Raw genomic sequence first — 21,305 nt, forward strand, 5'->3', positions numbered from 1 at the left:
CCACCGTCCCTGGGATTCTCCAGGCAAGAACACTGGAGTGGGTTGCCATTTCCTTCTCCAATGCACGAAAGTGAAAAGTGAAAGTGAAGTTGCTCAGTCGTGTCTGACTCTACACGACCCTGTGGAACTGCAGCCCACCAGGCTCCTCCATCCATGGGATTTTCCAGGCAAGAGTACTGGAGTGGGGTGCCATCGCCTTCTCCGGAAACTCAGAATACTCAGATGAAAAGGCAAGTTGATTTAAAGATAAATATTAGACAAACGGTACCAGCACCATGCCATACGGCAGACTTATCAGATGGCATTTGAGAAATAGTGTCAGAAGCACATATGGTTCCAAAAAACTCCAGACCCCAAGTTGGTCAGTGCAATGAGGGGAAAGATCTGTAGATAGTCTTGGTACAATCAAGGCCTTCTATGCAATTTTGATTCACAGTGCTGGGTTTATTTAAGATTCTTTTTGATGTGGACCACTTTTAAAGTCCTCATTGAGTTTGTTACAATATTGCTTCTGTTGTTTGATGTGGCTTTTTTGGCCATATGGGATCTTAGTTTCCTGGCCAGGGATCGAATCCCCACTCCCTGCATTGGAAGGCAAAAATTTAACCACTGGACCACCAGGGAAGCCCCAGTACTGGGTTTAAAGCAAAGAAAATTAAAATTTGATTAGGCCACGCACACATAAAGGAGTGAGCTTCCTTTTAATGCCTTAATGATTTTTGTCGTATCTTCATACCACCTGTTTTCTATACCTAATACATATTTTAAAATCAACTTTTTCAAACTTAAATTTGTGTAGAAGGAACTTTGAGCTCACAGTTTAGAGGCTGCTAGATGTGTTTCAATATGAATTGGAAAAATACACACCACAGTTAAGACATAAAAAGAACGTAGATACTGTTAAAGTCATCCCCCACATCAGACATGTGGGATCATTCTCGTTTCGTTTTCAGCAGGAGAGAGGAGACGTCAAATTCAAGTGACACTGAAACAGTGAATACTGAGAGAGCTGTATTTGATGCTTGGTGTTTGATGTTTTGGTGGCCAGCTCATAAGGCTTCTCTTTCTGTCATCTCCTCCTGAGTTCGGACACGATTAAGAACTGACACACTCATAACGGGCTATGGGAAGATTTGCTCTGTGTTTGAGCTGCCCCGAGAACCTGGTTTAGCACTGCTCTCTGACCCCTGACCCGCTCACCCTGGGCTCTGTTGGATGCCCACTCCGAGCCACAGGGAGTGGGGCCGGGCATATGGTTCCTAGGGGGTGGGTTGGACCAGAGCTGGATAAGCAGCCTGAGTTGGGCAAGCCGGGTTCCTTCTCCCAGATTCTCCTGCCAGAGAGCGTTCCCTCGTCTCTAGGGGAGAGGGAGTCCCCGAGGGTAAGAGAAGGCCGGTCAGTTTCTCCAGGATCACTTCACACTCTTAAACACCCATAAATCGGCCCTTCAAACATTCCTGCATGGATGCAGAGCCTTCCGTGAACAGCCTGATGTTTGAGTGTTGTTTTTCTGGAAAAGTCTCTGTGGAAGCAGGAGGCGAATGTCCTCAGCTGGGTGTCAGCGCCATCTCATCTATTGCATGCTGCTTTCTTCAACAAGGAAGAGGAGAGCAGCCCCCCTCACTCCCCATCTCTAGCCTTTAAAATAATTTTTTGAATATTTATTTATTTGGCTGTGGTGGGTCTTAGTTGTGGCATGCGGACTCTAGTTCCCTAGCCAGGGATTGAACCTGGGCCCCCCGATGTTGGGAGCGCAGAGTCTTAGCCATTGGACTGTACCAGGGAAGATCCCAAAATAATTTTTAATTATTTGTCATCTTTTTGACATTTTACCAAGTTCTTTCAGGTATATCTACCTATGGGATGGATGTTATTTCCCCACTGCACCCATGAGAAGGTAGAGGCCAAGTCAGAATAAAGGAACTCCTCCCCAGGCGCATAGCTGGGGGTCACAGCGTGGAAGCTGAAGCCATGTCGCCTCGATTTTTGTGGAGTTGGACTCTTCCTGCGCCCCACGTGCACGTCCTGTAACTGCGTGTTCTGTGGTGCATCTCGGTTATTTATCAAAGTAATCCCGTGCCCTTTGGCTTTTTAAAGCAGGGTCCTTCACTGAGACAGAGCAACACTGAGACAAAGCGAAACCACCAGCGGTGGCAACGGTGTTGGTGAGAGATGCCGTGAAAGAACGTTCATCCCAGCAGCTCAGCTAACCCTGGCTCTGAGACCTCTGGGGGCCACCACGATGTGTGCTGACTGCCATTTCTTCTCATTTGCAGAGCAGCTCAGGGAAGGTGCTGCTGTTAGCACCGTGCGTGCAGCTGAAGGGAGAAGGGAGGTGACTCGCCCAGGCTCGCAGGTGTCGCTGGGGAGTAGAGCTGGGCTTGGAACCGGGGTCTCTGCAGTCCAGACTCCTTCCAGGGCTTCCCCTCAACCCCCTCACAGGATAACTCCAGCCTTCAGAACTCAGCCGGGATGCTCACAGCCTCGAGTAGCCTTTCTTCCCCTTGCTGGGCCGAAGCCCCCGTGTAGACTTGATCTTGCTCCTTTGCGGTGTTTAGCTGAGTGGGAGGTTTACGCACTCATGTGCCAATCTGCTCAGGGTCTGTCCCTCTTTCCAGCCTCAGAGTTTCTGAGGACAGGGACTGTGCCTGTCGGTTTCTTCCCTGGCACTCAGCGGGCTGCTCACTCCCCACCCAGTTGGTTGAATGACTGAAAGATGGAAAGGGGGACAGTGGGCATGTGCAGGGAGGTGCCTGAGCCTGGTCTGTCTCTTTTCCCCTCTGTTACACCTGGAGCTTCCTTGAAGGTGTTCTGTTAACCTCGTTGGCGGGTGGTGCCATCTGAGGTCGGGTGAGGAGATGGGAGAAGGCCAGGTGAGGGAAGGAGGAGGTTCCAGGCACGGGAGGCAGCCTAAGAGCAGCCCAGAGTCAAGAGTGAGAGGAGGAAGGAAACAGGAGTCAAAAAGCAGGGTCATGGGGACAGCAGACACAGGGCACAAAAACCCCAAGTGCAGGTGATGGGTGGGTAGTGGTGGCCAGACTTGGGGAAGACCCGGTGTGATGCCGGGAAGGGGGCTGTGCAGAGACCTCGCCTCTGTGGCTGTGTCATCTCGCTTCTTCAAGCAGGAAGCGCGGCTGCAGAGCCCGACCACATGAGCACCCCCGGCCCCCGGAGCCCACTCGGTAGTCGAGTCTGTGCTCTGCCTGAGCCCTTGGCCAAAACTCCCGCCCACGCAGGTCAAGGTCCCCCGGCCACTGGTTGCCCATCACCCTTCCTGTGAGTCACCCCTGCTGTCAGCAAATTGGTGGGAACCTCTCTCTTTTTTTTTAAACCTCTTCTCACACTTTACACACACTCGCACACATACAAATAAAAGCACCTCTCCTTCGCCGAGCCTAGCGCATCCCTGAAGACGCAAAGGAGAGCGTCTTTCTTGGGATAGGGTGTTACGTCCTGTTACGTGAATACGAGTGGGGGCGCATCACCAACAGCTTGAAAAAAACCCAACCATTTCCGCAGTATTGCTTAACACCCGTAAGCACCTAAAAACCAGCCCGTCAAATATTTCTGCAAGAATATAGAGCATCGACAGCAGCGAACACGGAATGATTTGATGCTCTGATGACCTTGTTACTCCTGTATATGATGCTGTACAGTGCTGGTTCTGAATTTTGATTTTTTGTTTCTGTCGTGTAACTACTTTGTAACTCAATAGAAGCGATGGTGAAATCGCCTGTTAAAAATACCAAAGAGAGTATCTAAATTGGACTCTGGTTGGGAGTTGGCTTGCCAGAAGTAAACCCTGAGGTGGACTGGGGTGGCAGGGCGCTGGTTTGCTGCATGACGATTTCCGCCACCAGGAGCGCTGGCTGTGCTCCTCTGCAAGGCAGACGGACGCGCAGGACACTCTCACAGGTGCCTGCCCGTGAGCCCCTCTGGCAGGCGTGCGTGGTCCAGGTGGTGTGTTTCAGGTGAAAGCCTGTATGTTGTTGTTCAGTCGCTAAGTCATTTCCGACTCTTTGCGACCCCATGGACTGCAGCATGCCAGGCTTTCCTGTCCTCCACCACCTCCTGCAGTTTGCTCCAAGTCATGCCCATTGAGTCGGTGATGCCATCCATCCATCTCATTGTCTGTCGCCCCCTTCTTCTCTCACCCTCAGTCTTTCCCAGCATCTGCGTCGTACAGTAGATACTCACATGTGAGCGTTTGAATAGCAATAGGAACCTGTATACAGTATGTGCATGCACATGTGTGTACATACGTGTGGATCCACACACAAGTCTCCCACACCTGGGAGACCCTCGGGGACATGTGGATTTGCATCCCTAGCACTGGGGTTTTATTCCCAGTGCAGGTCGGAAAGGCACTTTGGGGTTAACCTGGCTGAGTGCAGCCAGCGTTACCCACCTTGCTGACTCACACCCGTGAGTCAGTGGGACCACCCTTCAATAAGGAAGGTGCCCCGCTGCCCCGTGTGATGTAAGATCAAGTGCTGGGCATGTCAACAAAAATGCCCAAAGGGCTCCTGCAGCCTCTTCAGTTCAGTTCAGTTCAGTCTCTCAGTCGTGTCTGACTCTGTGACCCTGTGGACTTCAGCACGCCAGGCCTCCCTGTCTATCACCGGCTCACGGAGTTTACTCAAACTCATGTCTGTTGAGTCGGTGATTCCACCCAACCATCTCATCCTCTGTCATCCCATTCTCCTCCCGCCTTCAGTCTTTCCCAGCATCAGGCTCTTTTCAAGTGAGTCAGTTCTTCACATCAGGTGGCCAAAGTATTGGAGTTTCAGCTTCAACATCAGTCCTTCCAATGAATATTCAGGACTGAGTTCCTTTAAGATGGACTGGTTGCATCTCCTTGCAGTCCAAGGGACTCTCAAGAGTCTTCTCCAACACCACAGTTCAAAAGCATCAATTCTTCAGCCTTCAGCTTTCTTCACAGTCCAACTCTCACATCCATACATGACTACTGGAAAAACCATAGCCTTGACTAGACAGACCTTTGTTTGCAAAGTAATGTCTTTGCTTGTTAATATGCTGTCTAGGTTGGTCATAAGTTTTTGTCTTTTAATTTCATGGCTGCAGTCACCATCTGCAGTGATTTTGGAGCCCCAAAAATAAAGTCTGACACTGTTTCCCACTGTTTCCCCATCTATTTGCCATGAAATGATGGGACCAGATGCCATGATTTTAGTTTTCTGAATGTTGAGTTTTAAGCCAACTTTTTCACTCTCCTCTTTCACTTTCATCAAGAGGCTCTTTAATTCTTCTTCACTTTCTGCCATAAGGGTGGTGTCATCTGCATATCTGAGGTAATTGATACTTCTCCCAGCAATCTTGATTTCAGCTTGTGCTTCGTCCAGCCCAGCGTTTCTCATGATGTACTCTGCATATAAGTTAAATAAGCAGGGTGACAATATACAGCCTTGACATATTCCTTTTCCTATTTGGAACCAGTCTGTTGTTTCACGTCCAGTTCTAACTGTTGCTTCCTGACCTGCATACAGATTTCTCAGGAGGCAGGTCAGGTGGTCTCATATTTCTTTCTCTTGAAGAATCAGACTCTGCAGATCACCAATAGAAAGCCACTCGCACTGGTCAGGGATTTCCTTCCTGGGGCTCCAGGTATTCAAGGGGTGGCCAGACAGTGGGTACCCCTGTGTCTCTGGAGGTGGCCCCTGCTCGCCCAGAATGCCTGGAAGGTGGTGGTGCCTGTTTTGAAGGACTTGGTGGTGGCTCACGGAGGCCCAGCCACCGGCCCACACAGACAGGGGACTGTCCACCTACGTGTGAGCCACTGCTGCCCCGCATTGGTGGCTGGCCAGCCTTGTCGTGTGAAGGGGCACGTCACCATTACACTTGCGGCCCTGAGGGTGTAAACGATAGGGGACCAGTTTCCGCTGCTGCCAGACACCCAAGATCACTGAAAATAGGCGTTCAAACAGAAGCCTGCACGCGGATGTTCAGAACTGTAGTATTTACAACCCAAAGGTGGAAGAACCCAAATGCCCATCAGTGGACAAATGGTTAGAAAAGATTCGTATGATGGGATGTTATTCATTCATAAGAATGACACGTGCTGCAACATGGAGGAACCACGGACAGAAGTGAACGGAAAAGCCAGACCCGGAAAGAAGACTGTGTGTCCTGTGGTTCCGTTTCTATGTAACGTCCAGAACGGCAACTGTGTGTAGACTAAAAGTGGATGAGTGGTTTCCAGGGGCTGGTGGGGATGGGCTGGTGGGGACGTGGAGCCTGAAGGGCATGGGCTTCTTTCCGTGGAGATGAAAACATTCTAACGTTGACTCCGGTGGCTGCACGCGTCTGTGAATCTACTAGAAGCCATGAATTGTTTGCTCTCAGTGGATGGCACGTGAACTATGGCATGTGAACTGCTCTTTTGTGCTGGGTCTCCTTGCCGCGTGCGGGCTCTCTCCAGTGGCGCCTCTTCCTGTGGTGCGGGCCTCCTCACTGCTGGCTTCCCTGGTTGCGCAGGCTCCAGTGTGCGGTCTGGCAGCTGCAGCACACGGATGCAGTAGTTGTGGTGCGTGGTTCTAGTTGCCCTGCGGCCTGGGGGTTCTTCCCAGACCAGGGATCGAACTCCTGTGCCCTGCGTTGGCGGGATTCTTAACTGCTCTAGCACCAGGGAGGTCTTGGACTGTATCTTAAAAAAGCTGTTATTTTAAGAGAGTGAGTGAGAGAGTGCACTGATTTCTGTAGTTCAGGATACCTTCAGGGCTGCAAAATGTATAGAAGTGGTAACATCTCATCCTGTCTCCACGCAGCAGCTCTACTCGGGGAGCCCAGAGACGCTGTTCTTGTCAATAATTGGGGCCTGTCCACATCCGCCACTGTTCTGCTTGAACTGGAGACACTGCAACTTTGATGCGTCTGATCCCCGAGTTCCATGAGGGTAGCACAGAAACTACCGGCTTCCCAGGAGGCTCAGTGGTAAAGAATCTGCTTGCCAGCGCAGGGGACTTAGAAGAGTCAGGGTCAACCCCTGGGTCGGGAAGATCCCCTGGAGAAGGAAATGGCAACTCGCTCCAGTATTCTTGCCTGGAGAATTCCATGGACAGGGGAGCCTGGTGGGCTACAGTCCGTGGGGTTGTGAGGACACAATTTAGCAGCTGAGCACACACAGCGCAGAAACCACCGGATTGATAAGCTGACTCAGCAGAGGATGCTGTGGGCTGACCCTTATGCTAGAGTGGTCACTGATGCACATTGAAGGCACTTTGCTCTGAACACTGCAGCCCTCTGCTCAAGGCCTGGGGGCGTTAAGGCCTCCAGAAGCAGTCGTCGACCTATAGCAGGTGGAAGTTGGGGGATAGATACCCCAGCTCCCTCCCTCCTCCATGGGGCAGCCTCTAAGGGGGCTCTTAATCCCCGTGGGGTCAGCTCCCACTGCCCCTGGGGTACCAGCTTGGTAACATAGCAACTGTCTTGCTTCCCCGTGCCTCTCCCAGTGTTCCCTAGCATCTGCTCCCGGGGCAACTGCATATGCTCAAATCGCGGTCTCAGAATCTGCTTCTGGGGGAAGCCAAGCCAAGCCACCTGGGAGACCTTCTCATTTCTTGTGCCGCAGTCTGAGTCTGTGCTCCAAGCCAGGCTCTGACGTGGGTGGCCGTGCACAGGACGGACATGACCCTTGTCCTGCTGGGGCTTGGAGGGGAGAGCGGATGGGCAGTAAACAGATGAACCTGTGATTGCAGATGGTGCTGGTGAGGAGCTTTCCGGGGAACCAACCGATGACTCGTGCAAAGCACTGGCAGTGTGCCTGGCGTTATAGTGTGTGCTCTGGGAGAGCTGTATGTGATTATCATTGCTTGGATTTGTATTCTCACAGTTGAACTCAGTGTGTCTGTAAGACCGTTGGGGGCCAGGACTGTGTACATTCAGGGGATTGTCTGGCTGACAAAGTGTGATGAATCAATACTCCATGTTCATGGATAGAAAGACTCGATATGTCAGTTCTCTGCAACCGAGGGTCGTCAACACAGTCTCCATCAATATCCTAGCAGGCTCTTCTGTAGACAGTGACAGCCTGACCCTACAGTTCATGTGGAGAGGCAGGACACCTGACAACAAGTGCAGTGTTGTAGGGCAAAGTCAGACGGGGCTGCAGCCTCACGCTGAGACGTACAGTAAAGTCACAGTTACCAGGGCAATCAGGGAAATAACAGACCCATGGAACAGAAGAGAGAGACCAGAAAGAGACCCACACAAATAGTCAGCTGACCTTTGATAATGGAAGGGAGGCTCCAAAGGAGAAAGCGTGGTCTTACCAGAAGTATGATGAGTAGGCCAGTACTTATCTGGGCAAAGAGGGGAGCGATCAGGATGACGTCATGGAGGTGTCCAGTCCTGCTGATGAGGGCAGACACCTGCAGCCCTCTCCTGGGACAGGGCTGGCCTCCAAAGGGTGCTCCCTTGCAGTGAAGTGAGGGGCGGTGGTGCAGGGGTCATTGAGGCTGTTTATGTCATCAGAGTAGCTGTTGTATTTCATTCTCTTCCCATTTCCTGTTTTCTCTTTTAAAAAAAAATTTATTTGTCTGGGTCTTAGTTGTGGCACGTGGGCTCTGTGTTGCAGCCCTGTGAACTCAGTAATTTTGGTGCGTGGACCCCGGAGGGCATGGGCTTAGTTGCTCTGTGATGTGTGGGATCTTGGTTCCCGGACCACAGATTAAACCAGTGCCCGCTGCGTTGGAGGGCGGATTCTTAACCGCCGGCCCACCGGGGAGGCCCCTCTTTCTCTCTTTGCGTGTTGCGCGGTCGTCTCGCCCTCCCCGTCTGGGTAGCTTGTCTCCTCTCTATGTGTGGTTGTTCCTGACCCTGGTTGACCCTGTTTGTGTGTGTTCATATCTGTGCGTGTCTGTCTCCCTCGGTCTCTCACTCTGTCCCATCTTGAGGTCTGTCCCATTGTCCCCATCACTCTCTCCTTCCTCTTTTTTTTAAAAAATATTTATTCGGGCACACCATGTGGCATGTGGGATCTTAGTTCCCTGACCTGGGATCGAACCAGTGCCCTCTGCATTGGAAGGCCGATTCTTAACCACTGGACTGCCAGGGAAGTCCCTGTCCCCTTCCCCTTTTAACAATCGTATGTTTATTATAATTTTGCTGTAAAGAAAAAAGCTCACAGTAGGCCAGTTCAGAAATTCCCTCTTAGCAATATTTTATGGGGAAAGAGAATGGTTAGATAATAATTGCTAGACTAACTATGGGGGAAAAAAAAAGAGTATTTGCTTAAAGTCGCTAGACTCTTGACTGGCTGGGTGGGTGAGTAACTGATTTCTGAGAACAGACCTTAATACCTTAGATGTTCCCAGATAACCGCTAAAGCAGGTAGGTCAGCCCTGCTGATCTGACCTCTCAGAAGGTGGTGGGTCTGAGCGCACACAAAGTCTCTGTGTTTTGTTGTTGGCTTTTGAGGAATGAGGATAAGAAGAAAAGATAAGATTCCCTGGTTTCAGGGTTGGATGAAGGGTGGGATTATACCTCCCACCTCTCTACCCCACAAGGTTTAGAGACCCCCCCAATACTAGGGCCATTCATAATTGCTAAGTGTCTCAAAAACTTTTTTTTGGCTTAAAAAAAATTGTAGATTCAAATAACACAAAGTTTCTGTGTGCTATTCACCTAATTTCCCCCCATGAAAACATTTTTCATAACCATAGTTATCAAACCCAGGAAACTGAGCTGGTAAAATGTTCTTAAATCATAATTAACAATGGAGTATTACTCAGCCATTAAAAAGAATACATTTGAATCAGTTCTAATGAGGTGGATGAAACTGGAGCCTATTATACAGAGTGAAGTAAGCCAGAAAGAAAAACACCAATACAGTATACTAACGCATATATATGGAATTTAGAAAGATGGTAACAATAACCCTGTATACGAAACAGCAAAAGAGACACTGATGTATAGAACAGTCTTTCGGACTCTGTGGGAGAGGGAGAGGGTGTGATGATTTGGGAGAATGGCATTGAAATACGTATAATATCATATATGAAACGAGTCGCCAGTCCAGGTTCGATGTACGATACTGGATGCTTGGGGCTGGTGCACTGGGACGACCCAGAGGGATGGTATGGGGAGGGAGGAGGGAGGAGGGTTCAGGATGGGGAACACATGTATACCTGTGGCAGATTCATTTTGATATATGGCAAAACCAATACAATATTGTAAAGTTAAAAAATAAAATAAAATTAAAACCATAATTAGTTACTTTTTTATCTTTTATTGAAGTGTAATTGAGTTACACTGTTATGTCAGTTACTGCTGTACAGCAGAGTGACTCGTTTATACATGTATATACATTCTTTTTCACTGTGACTTATCACAGGATACTGGATGTAGTTCCCTGTGCTCTACAGCAGGACCTTGTGGTCATTCATTCTGTGTTACCAGTTTGCATCTGCTAACCCCAGGCTCCCAGTGCAGCTCTCTCTCACACCCTGCTCCTTTGGCAACCCAGTCTGTTCTCTCGTGTCCCTGATTCTGATTCTGTTTCATAGAGAGGTTCCTTTGTGTCGTATTTTAGATTTCACATGTATGTGATGTGCGCGTGCTCCGTCGCTCAGTCGTGTCTGACTCTTTGCAGCCCTCCTGGACTGTAGTCCGCCAGGCTCTTCTGTCCATGGGATTTCCCAGGCAAGAATCCTGGAGTGGGTTGCCATTTCCTCCTCCAGGGGATCTTCCCAGCCCGGGGATCAAACTGTGCAGTGTCTCCTGCGTAGCTGGTGGACGCTCTACCACTGAGTTACCGAGAAAGCCCATGTGAGTGATGCCATGTAGTATTTCTCTCTCTCTTTCTGATTTATTCCACTTACTGTGCTAATCTCTAGTTGCATCCAAGTTGCTGCAAATGGTATAATTTTGTTCTGTTTTATGGCTGAGTGGTCAGGCCATAATGAGTTTTCATCATTTTTTTATGTGGACTCAGTTTTGGTTTGTTTGAAGAGTTTTAAGGAATTTTATCACATGTATAGACTTGTGTAACCACCACCACCACACACAGAGTGCAGAATAAATGCTGTTTATTTAAAGCTTTTTCACTTTACTTCATGACTCTTGTCCTCCAAACTGTTTTCAGTCTGGCTAGATCCATGGTAAGACAGTGGAAAGCCTTTAGTTCATTCCACCCCTTCCTCCCCTAATTTAAGTATCTCGCCTCTTCTGCAGAGATACTGTAGAGATACTGCAGAGATTCTGTAGAAAATCCACCTACCAATGCAGGAGATGCAAGAGATTCAGGTTTGATCCCTGAGTCGGGATGATCCCCTGGAGGAGGAAATGGCAACCCACTTTAGTATTCTTGAGTGGAGAATCCCATGGACAGAGGAGCCTGGTGGGCTGTAGTCCACGGGGTCGCAAAGAGTTGAACATGACTGAGCACACACATGTCTCATTTCACTGTTATGTGTGAACAGCTTTGAACCTTTACTGCTACTTCAACTCTGACTCTAAAATGCCCTGGTTCACTTGGGTCTGTTTGCTTCTTGGACTCCAGGTCAAAGCTGAGGTCTCCTTCCTACCCTCTCATTTCTAGGAATACCTCTCTTTGCTGTTTCTCTGTTCAGTGCAATAACAGAGGTATATGTCCCAGGATTCTTATGGTTGCATGCGACAGAAATTTCCCACTAACCAAAGCTAAAAAGAATTGATTAGGTCACATAGATAGCGTATTCCAATGCAGAAGAGGCTTCAAGCCCAAACGGACCCAGGAGTTTGATAGTGCATCAGGGCTGAGTCATTTTGCCTTCCGTGTGCCCAGCAGCACGGACCCTGCTACCCCTCGACTCATGTTTCCTCAGCCTGCAGCAGCAGCAGGAGAAATGTGATGAATGGCTTTGGCCAAGCAAGCCCTGGGAGGATGCTGACGGGCCCAGCTTAGGCCGTGTGCTCCTCCCTGAATCCTGACCACGAGGTGGGATGCCTTGGTCATTTCTGGGCCCCTGGGCCCCTCCTTTGGCCTGTTGTGGTGGGAGGGGGGTGGACCATCTTCATCTCAGGCGTGTGAAGTGGGTCCATCCCAGGAAAAGGTACTTTTCTGACAGAAGAAAAGGAGGAAGGGATCGATGGACTTGTCTCTTTGTGACACTCCTTAGTTCACTGGACCTCCTGAGATAGGAGCAGGGTCCCTCATGCAACAAACAGCCATCCTGTGAGGGGAGGGGCTCACCTTTGAGTCAGGGGCCGTCCTGACCTTTGCCCAGGAGAAGGTCGGAGTCCTGTGACTGGGGTTCTAGGGAGGATGAATTTCCTCTTTTTCTGTCATCTAGGGCTTCCCCAGTGACTCAGACAGTAAAGAATCTGCCTGCAGTGTGGGAGACCTGGGTTCAATCCCTGGGTCAGGGAGATCCTCTGGAGAAGGGAATGGCAACCCACTCCAGTATTCCTGCCTGAAGAATCCCATGGACAGAGGAGCCTGGTGGGCTACACTATAGTCCATAGGGTTGCCAAGAGTCAGACGCGACTGAGCGACTCAGCATTGCTGCACGACAGCTCTCCCAGCACCGAGTGCCTGAGAACCACACTCATTTCATTATTTGCACATAAAGCTGTGAACGGGCAGGGCCTTGGGGCTGGTCGAGCTTGTCTTCACTCTGGACAGTGAAGAGCCGGGCGGGGTGTCTCTGGGGTGCAGGCACGTGGCGGCAGCCTCAGATGGGGTGACGTCCAGCTTCTGACCGGCTGCTGTTGCTTTTCCTTCAGTGGACATCATGGAGATAAAGGAGATCCGGCCGGGGAAGAGCTCCAAGGATTTCGAGCGCGCGAAAGCGGTCCGCCAGAAGGAAGAATGCTGCTTCACCGTCCTGTACGGCTCCCAGTTTATCCTCAGCACGCTCAGCCTGGCAGGTGGGCGCCCGCCGCGCGCGTCCCCGCCCCGCGCCTCGGCTTCCTTCCCAGAGAGCGCTCCAGCGGGATGCCCACCCCTGCCCCCCTGCTAATGCGTGTTTGGGGCATCCCGGTTTCGAATCCTGACCCTGCCTCTTTCTAGCTGTGTGGCTTTGAGTAAGCGACTCCACCTCTCTGAGCTACAGTTTGCTCAGCTGTAAAACAGGACCCAGTTCATCTTCGTGCTGACCTCGTGGAGAGGTTGAAAGGATTACGTTAAGGGCCCCTTTGGCTCATGCTGTGCTGAGAACTGAAGGCAGGTTACATTTTTTTGTCCAGCCGAGCGTGGCCTGCACCATTTACTCGGCTTAGCTGATCTGAAGGAACGATCCTGAAGTCTTCTGTCTCATACATGCACACACGCAGTGCACACACATAGACACGGTCTGGAGGTGCAATGTCTGGTCCTCCTCGTGAATCCGCCAGAAAGTCAAAGGGGACTTTGGCCGGGAGAAGAACTGAAAAAGCTCAGGCGTTTGGCTCAGGGGCAGAAGCTTATAGCTACCTTCAGGTCTAACCCCAGAATTTCTTGACTTAGAACTTGATATAAAATCATGGTGGACAAGGGAGAAAATAAATAGCATTAAAAGTAAACCAAAGTGAGTGGAAACTGTGGAAGCTGAGTAGCATTAGGGACTTTTAATTTCAGGCCTGATGACTCTCATTGGTTTAATTGCTCATTCATGCTTTCATCAGGCATCTGTTGAGCATATGCTCTGTTCTGGGTTGTGCTAGATGTCCGTGGGGCTGTAATGAGACATAAGACCCAGTTATCACCTTTAAGGAGCTCATGGTCTACTTGGGGAGACAGATGTGTGGACAGGAACTTAGAGTTCTCTCTGATAGGAGCCGAAGTCCAAACGTAATACAGCGTGCTAGAGGAATACATGCTGCATAACTCCCTGGAAGGCTTTGCTGGGGAGGTGACTTTTTTTAAACTGGGTTTTGAGGCATCAGTAGGAGTTGTGAGGAAAGAGAGAGGATGGTCCAGGGAGAGAGCATTGCATGTGCCAGGCTTGGAGGAGGGAAATAGTAAGCCAGATGTGGGAGGTGATGGGTGAATGTCTGATGGAGGGGTGTGGCAGGAGGCAGAGACAGGGTAGGAGAGAGGGGTCCATGACCCTGAACCTTCAGAGCTTTGTCCACTTCGCCCGGCTGCAGGCTGAGGCCTGGATGCTCTTCTTGGTAGGGAGGCCGTGAAAACCCAAGCAAGATGTGGAGCCCAGGATGCCAGCTTGATGGGTGGATCCCGGCTTCTTCCCTTCAGCCTTCTTAGCCATACCTTTCTCTTCATCTGCCGGGAAGAATGAGAGCAGAGACCTCGGCATGCTCTCTCCAGGCTGACAAGGCCCCTGGCGGTGTGAAAAGATGTTTAATAGCGGGACCAGGCGTTTGCATTGCCAGCTGCATTTTATGATGAGGAAATGAGGCACAGGGAGGTTGAGTAACCAGCTGAACATCACACAGCCCTGAAGCACTACAGTGGGCCTTGGGGTTGATGCCAAGCTCTTACCCACCACTCATTGCTGCTTCCCTTACAGGCAGCAGCCTCGCCTACTTGGTGGCCCTCTCTCTGGCCTTGACGGGAAACAAGGGAGGTGCCGAGGGCTCTCAGGATTGTGGTCCAAGTTGTCTTGAGTTCTGCCTCTTGTTCGTTAGTATAGGACGAAAGCTAAAGCTCTACCGGCTTGTCACTCCTGCTGTAGGAGGCTCACCATGGGCAAAAAGCAGGTCCCAGGAACCAACACAGGTTCCTCCCATCCCCGTGGTCTGTGTGGGGAGGGAGACTCCAAGCAGAGATCTTCCCAGGGAGTGACACAGCGTTTCTGGCCCCTCCTGTCTCCAGCCGACTCGAAGGAGGATGCCGCTAAGTGGCTGTCTGGCCTGAAGATCTTACACCAGGAAGTGATGAGCGCGTCCACCCCCACCATCATCGAGAGGTAATGGCTTTGCCTGTTTCTCTCCGTATTCGCTCACTCGGGCGACTGTTCTGCTCCCTCTAGCCGGTACGGCGAAAGAAAGGAAAAGGAGACATTGCATCTTGGAGGCTCCTGGAGTGCCCTGTATGCAGTAGGTGTCCAGTAGTGGCTGTGGACACTCCAACATCTCCCAGAAGAGCCTCCCATCTCCTTGGGCCTTGTTCTTCCTGGGTGAGAAGTGCACTGGGATTGAGACAGAAACTCGTCCTGGTGTCGGGTCTAAGGGGAGGGCCTGAGGCTTAATTCTCAGAGGATTTAAGAGGAGATTAAGCTGACTGATGGGAGGACCTCGGGTTTGAGGTCTGGGATTTTCCTCCTCGCTTGACGAGGGCCTTCTCAGGACTGTCTGTCAGTGTCATGGGTATGGGGTGGGACTCGTGTGTGAACTGCTGTCCATCCAGCGAACTGGAGCCCTCTGATCTCGACCGTTTGTCTTACCAGCTTTTTGGGAGGTTAACAGAGAGCACCAGAGGGATTTAAAGAATCCAGCCTCTGTGAGTCCACGGGGCTGCTTGGCTCGGCCGGGCGACATTTCACCCACACAGAGAAGCTGCTGCTTCCCAGGTTGCTGGTGTTAGAAAGTGGGAAGACCTTCCTTTTCATTTCCAGGCTCTGTGTCCCATCCTACAGAAATTCCTTGGACTTGTGAGTCTAGCTTTCTGATTTTCTAACTCTCTCTCTGTCTCTGTCTCATCTCTCTTCCCAGCTGGCTGAGAAAGCAGATTTATTCTGTGGATCAAACCAGGAGAAACAGGTAAGATTCACTCCCATTTTTGTGGTTTCCTCCCGATCATTTTGGATCATCTCATTCTTTCTTGAAATATCCCAGTGGGGTTGGAGTGAGTTCTGTGCTGTGGAAAGGTCCTCATGAAATCAGATTTGACTTAACAAGACGGCGGACGCAGTGCTCAGTGGTGTGGGTTGTGGTGATAAAAATCTCCACCCATGTGGGGTCTCATTGCAGGGGACAGTGCCACCCCATCTGCGGGGAGGACTTTTCTGCTATGTGGAGCACTCGGACCATGTCACTTAGGCCTTCGCGTTTGAGGTTCTTCTGTGTCCTGGGGAGAAACAGGATCCCCATGGTGCCCGCCCATCCTTTGTGGTGGAGATTGACCATCAGGAAGTAAACCCAGTTCAGGGGCGATGCTTCCAAGAGCTGGGTGAACACGAGGCAGGCGATGTGACAGCCTGTAATTCAGTGTCCCTGACTGGTTCGCTTAATAGCACGTCTTGGAGCGGTTCCCTCTCGGCACATACAAGGCTCTATGCCACACATTTTTGGAACAAATGTGATTGGCCCTTGGATAGACGTGGTATAATTGCCATATTGATGGGAAACCAGTTCCTTCTCGATGAACATCAGGTTGTTTCTTTATTATAAAGCTATGAAAACCTTTAGGTCTCCCTTTTAAAAAATGTTATTGTTAATTATTATTATTATTTGTTTCTTTGGCGGGGCCGGGTCTCAGGTGAGGTCTGCAGGATCTCCAATCTTCGTGGCGCAGGCGGGGTCTTTAGCTGTGGCATGCAGGCTCTTAGCTGCAGCATGCGGGATCTAGTTCCCTGATCAGGAATCGAACCTGCGCCCCCTTCATTGGGACTGTGCAGTCTTAGCTACTGCACCACCAGAGAAGTCCCTGGGCCTCCTTTTTTGTAAATGTGTGCGACACAGATACGAACAGGATAAGTTCCCACAAGAGGAATTCTAGAAGCCAGGCGTCACTGGGTCTGACAGTTTGAGAGAGGTGGTAGAAGTTCAGAGCATCTTCTTCACCGTGTCTCACCAGACTTCGACCTTCATTAACCTGATGGGTGAGAAGCAGCAGTGGGTTTTTGGCTTAAATTTGCATTTCTTTATTTAAGGGAGAGGTTGAACATCCTCTCATCAATTTTTTTCTTTAGGTTATGATCCAGTTCCTGTTAATAACGTAATGATAAAACCCACCATTTATGGAGCACCTAGCATGGCAGGCACCGTCCTCAGCACTTGACAATCACTGTATCGTTTTAGCCTCACATCAGACCTCTTTCAGCATTTTTAAATGTCTTTCCTTCCTTCCATTCTCCATTAAGAGATGTCAGCTTCATACACGAGGCAACAAGGAACCCTTGCAATGCTCCCCTTGTATTGCACAGCACATGGGAGCTAATTCCCCACCAGTGATTGAACCCACACCCCCAACGTGGAAAGTGCAGGGTGTTAACCCCTGGACCACCAAGGAAGTCCTGCCCAGCTTGTTCCCGAAAGGCTTTCCATCTTTAAGGCATTTTGGTGTCAGGCCAGTGTCACCCATCACTTGTCAATTTCAAGTGGTCTCTTGTGCACATGCCCCGAGGAGTGATTTGCAAATGGTGTAACCAGGAAGAGGTGGAGAGTTAACTGCTGCTGTTAGGTCAGCCAGCATCTCTCTGTGTCTTTCCATCTGCCTTTCCCTCCCTCCCTCCTCCTCCTCTTCCTCCTCCTCTCCTGCCAGCATCCTCTGTGGTCCCACACCCTGGGCTTGGGCCTGGTGTTTCAGAGGCAGATCAAACGAGGGGGCCTTTGTACACACTGGGCTCCTTCAGCCTCAGGGTGGAGCCTCCCATGACCATTTCCCTTCTCTGGCTGCCCGGTGATTCAGAGCTGAGGTTGGCACAGAGCGGACGGAGGGAGCCCACCAGGGCCCTGTCTCCACGAGGTGGGGTTTATGGCATCATCGGTCTGGTTCCAGAGTCTGCTCTCCGTCTTGTGTTGTCAAGAAACGGAAGCCCGGCTTTCTCTGCTCGGAACGATTCTTAAAAGTTGTTCATTGAGAAGTGCTTTTCAGAACCTTTGGCAGGGAGCGAGTCTGTCTCTGGCCGTGATGCCTTGTTCCCTGTTCCCTGTCCTTGCCCCACCCCGACATCCCTCCCTCCCTCCCTGTGGGCTGAGTCCTGCTGCTCTGTCGACACGTGGAAAATCCCACCTTTCACGTGGCTCTGTGCGGCCCTGAGGGAGCTTTTCCAAAGGGGCTTTGACCAAGGTGCCCGTGAAAGGGCTCTTGACTCTTGCCAGTTCCCCCTCCTTTCCTGTCGCCCACGTTAATCGCGTTTCCTGGAGGAAAACAAAGGCACAGCAGCGGGGCAAAGCGTCCTCTGGGCGGGGAGGGCCGGCTCGGCAGTGCCCGCTCCCAGGTTTTCCTTGGCCTGAACGTGTGTTTTCAACCTTTCGAGGGGCCAGATGGCAGCAGCTGGCGTTTGCTGAGAAGCGGCTTTGCGGCAGCCGCTCTTCTGAGAGCCCTCTGGACTTAGTAAGTTGGGGAGAGGTTATGGAATGAATGCTGGCAGACTGAGCAGCTAGGCATCCCCTGGTCCATTTAATGAGGATGCTGAGGCCACGAGAGGTTGTCATTTGAACAGAGCAACCCAGCCAGTGAGCCGTGGCTTATTGATCACTAAGCTGGTAAAAGGCAGAAATCTCTTCCTGCCGTGACTTCCTGTGACTGAAAATTACTCATTCATTGTGGTGAACTATGTAACATAAAACTCACGATTTCAGGGTACATTTCTGTGCATTCACGTTGCCATGCTGCCAAAAACGTCTGTCTTCAGAGCTCTTCTCATCTTGCAAAACTGAAACTCTCTACCCATCAAACCATTCCCCCATTCCCCCCCTGCAGCTGCTTGGCAACCTCTGTTCTTCCTTCTGTCTCTGTGAATCTGCCTCCTACGGGTACCACCTCTGAGTGAAGGATGCTGTGTTTGTGACCGGCTTATTTTACTTAGTGTGATGTCTTCGTGGATCAGGTATGTTAACTATAGCGGGTGTCAGAACTGCCTTCCTTTTTAAGGCTGAGTGATGCTCCACGATCTGCACCTAACATGGTCTTCATTGCTGTGTGCAGAATCTTTTTTTTTCTTCTAGTTGCAGCATGTGATCTCTTAGTTGCAGCATGTGGGATCTAGTTCCCCAACCGGGATCCAGCCCAGGCCCCCTGCATTGCGAGTGTGGCGTCTTAGCCCCAGGACCACTGGAGAAGTCCCGACCTTGACAGTCTGGAGGAGTAGGTCTCGGGCAGTCTGTAGCATGCCCTTCCATCTGTGGCGATCTGGCATTTTCGTCATGGGTAGATTGGAGTTCAGGGGAACCTGAGGTTGTGTTTGGGAAGCGCTCATGGAGGTGAGCGTCCTGGAGGTGAAGGTCTATCTCTTCACCTCAGTCAAGGGGTGTCTGCTCTCATGTGGTCTGTCGAAGGTGATGGAAATCTTGACCATCTGGCCAAAGTGGTGTCTTCCAGACCTCTCCTTTGCAATGACCTCCACCCCCTTCCTGCCCCCCACTCACCCCCACTCTGTTTTCTGGGAATCAGTCACTAAGTCCAGCCCATGTGAAAGGGGGGTCAAACTGTTTTTTCACCTCCCCTTAAATCATAAACATGTTTACATTTCCTTGTAACTCTTTTCAGACCAGTATCAATGCCTACATTATAATTCAACCAATGGGATTTCATATCTCGCTTGAAAAGTTGGCTTTCGTTTGTCATTTGGTTTGTGTCTTGTGTTTCACAGTGGATGTACGAGGCGGTAGGAAGTGCCCCTCAAGAGCAGCACTTCTGGGGTCACTGTGGGATTCTGGCCTGAGTGCCAGGCTCCGCGGTCCCGTCTGCTTTCTGAGAATTTCGTCCTCGTTGCTGCTGTTCACGTTGAAGGGGCTCCTTGAGGTCAGGGGTCTGGCTGGTTGGTCAGATGAAACGAAAGGCCCTCCCTTTTCATTCCTTCGTGTAACATCAGACAACTAGATCATTCCCCCTTTGGAAGCTTTCCTTATGACATCTCCAGGCCTGGGGAGATTGGGTCAAAGGCAGAAATGTTTTAACATTCATCCTGGCCAGATTTCTAGAAACTCCCTCTTTTTGAATCCGTGGACTTTAGTTGCCTCTTATCTGGGAATTAGGTTTCTAAGGTCATTGCTTTAGGTGAAAACTTCTCCTGTCAAAATACCCCTTGAGAGCCCCTGGACCTTCTGGGACGGCCGCTGGAATTGCATCCCTCAGGGTGGGGCTCATTGGAGGGTCCTGCGGTGGGGCCCGCAGCCCTGAGGGTGTGGATGTTTCTTTCCCACCTTGCCCTTGCCCCTTGACCTGTAACCCTGACTTTGCATAAGTGCACTTCCTGTTCTTGCTCACCCGGGCCTTCGGGATGCGGAAGGGGCAGGCTCACAGGTGTGTAGTCCGGTTCTGTCTTCAATAGGAAGGCAAATAGGTTCCCTGTGATCAGCAGTCCTGGCTCCAGCACTACGGACAGCCTGGAGGGGGCTGTGCCTGCCCCACAGAAACTCTGCTTTTCTCTGTCTGGGTGGGGATCACAGATTTTCATTTCCAGCAGATTCCCAGCTGACGCTGATACTACCGGTCCAGGGACCCTACTTAGAGGAGCAGGCTTCTAGAGCTGCACTGTCCACATGTCACTACTTAAATCTAAATTGATTACAGTTAAATAAAATTTAAAAAATCCAATTCCTTGGTCACCCTACTTGCCTTGGACAGCTCCGATCTAGAACATTTGCAACACTGAGAACATTCTGTTGGGCAGCACTAAGGTTTGAATCTCAGCTCTTCACACTTACTGGTTGATGAGTTTGGGTAAATTGCTCAATTTCCCTGTGCCTCAGTCTCCTAATTTGTGAAAGAGATCCTAGTTCCTACCTCTTAGGATTGGTGTGAGGATTCAGTGGGTTAGTACGTGAAAAGTGCTTGGCCAGTGCCTGGCTTGCGATGGTGGGTGTGGAGGTGGTTTATTCGCTCAGTCGTGTCCCACTCTTGCGGTCCCATGGACTGTCGCCTGCCAGGCTCCTCTGTCCATGGGATTCTCCAGGCAAGAATTCTGGAGTGGGTTGCCATTTTCTTCTCCAGGGATCTTCCTGACAGGGATCCAGACTGGGTCTCCTGCGTGGCAGGCAGGTTCTTTACTGGTTGAGCCACCATTGTTACAATAAGCCAGGGATGGTGGGCCTGTTGGTAATCAGCCTCAGGGTGGCAGGGAAGTTTTCTGGGGCCATCAACCCCCGGGGTACAGTGGTGGGATCTGGGATCAGGCCAGCCTGACAGTGGGAGGGGCCCTGATTGTTTATTGCCTCTAGGGCAAGGAATCGTTTTTTGCCATCTCTCCCCAAAGGAATCGCCCCAGTTCCTAGCCCGCTTCACAGGCTAAGCCTTCAGGAAACAGAACGTGAGATGTGGGTTTGTGTGCAGGAAGCTTATGGAATGTGTAGGGGACCCGCACCCATGGAAGTGAAGGCCAGGGAATTGTTGGGCTTGTATGCCATCACAACCACAGCCTCAGTTGGCCCCCAGTGGAGCTCCAGGATGGCCCTGCAGAACTGCCCCAGATGGAGGCCAGAGGGCAGGACGTGACGGTGGCTGAAGCCCTCCCTTTCTTTGAAGACAAGTCCTGGACAGG

At 50.8% G+C, this 21,305-nt stretch overlaps 1 protein-coding gene across 1 annotated transcript in view; it reads left to right on the forward strand.

The window, feature by feature from the left end:
- Nucleotides 1-21,305, forward strand: part of PLCG2 (phospholipase C gamma 2) — a 156,573-nt gene that overhangs the window by 55,442 nt on the left and 79,826 nt on the right. The window contains exons 4-6 of the mRNA XM_061386667.1: nt 12,724-12,867; nt 14,753-14,846; nt 15,592-15,639. Of these exons, the coding sequence (XP_061242651.1) occupies nt 12,724-12,867; nt 14,753-14,846; nt 15,592-15,639 (286 nt within the window). The remainder of the gene's footprint in view (nt 1-12,723; nt 12,868-14,752; nt 14,847-15,591; nt 15,640-21,305) is intronic.

This window comes from Bos javanicus, chromosome 18, assembly GCF_032452875.1.
Source record: "Bos javanicus breed banteng chromosome 18, ARS-OSU_banteng_1.0, whole genome shotgun sequence".
Lineage (NCBI taxonomy): Eukaryota > Metazoa > Chordata > Mammalia > Artiodactyla > Bovidae > Bos > Bos javanicus.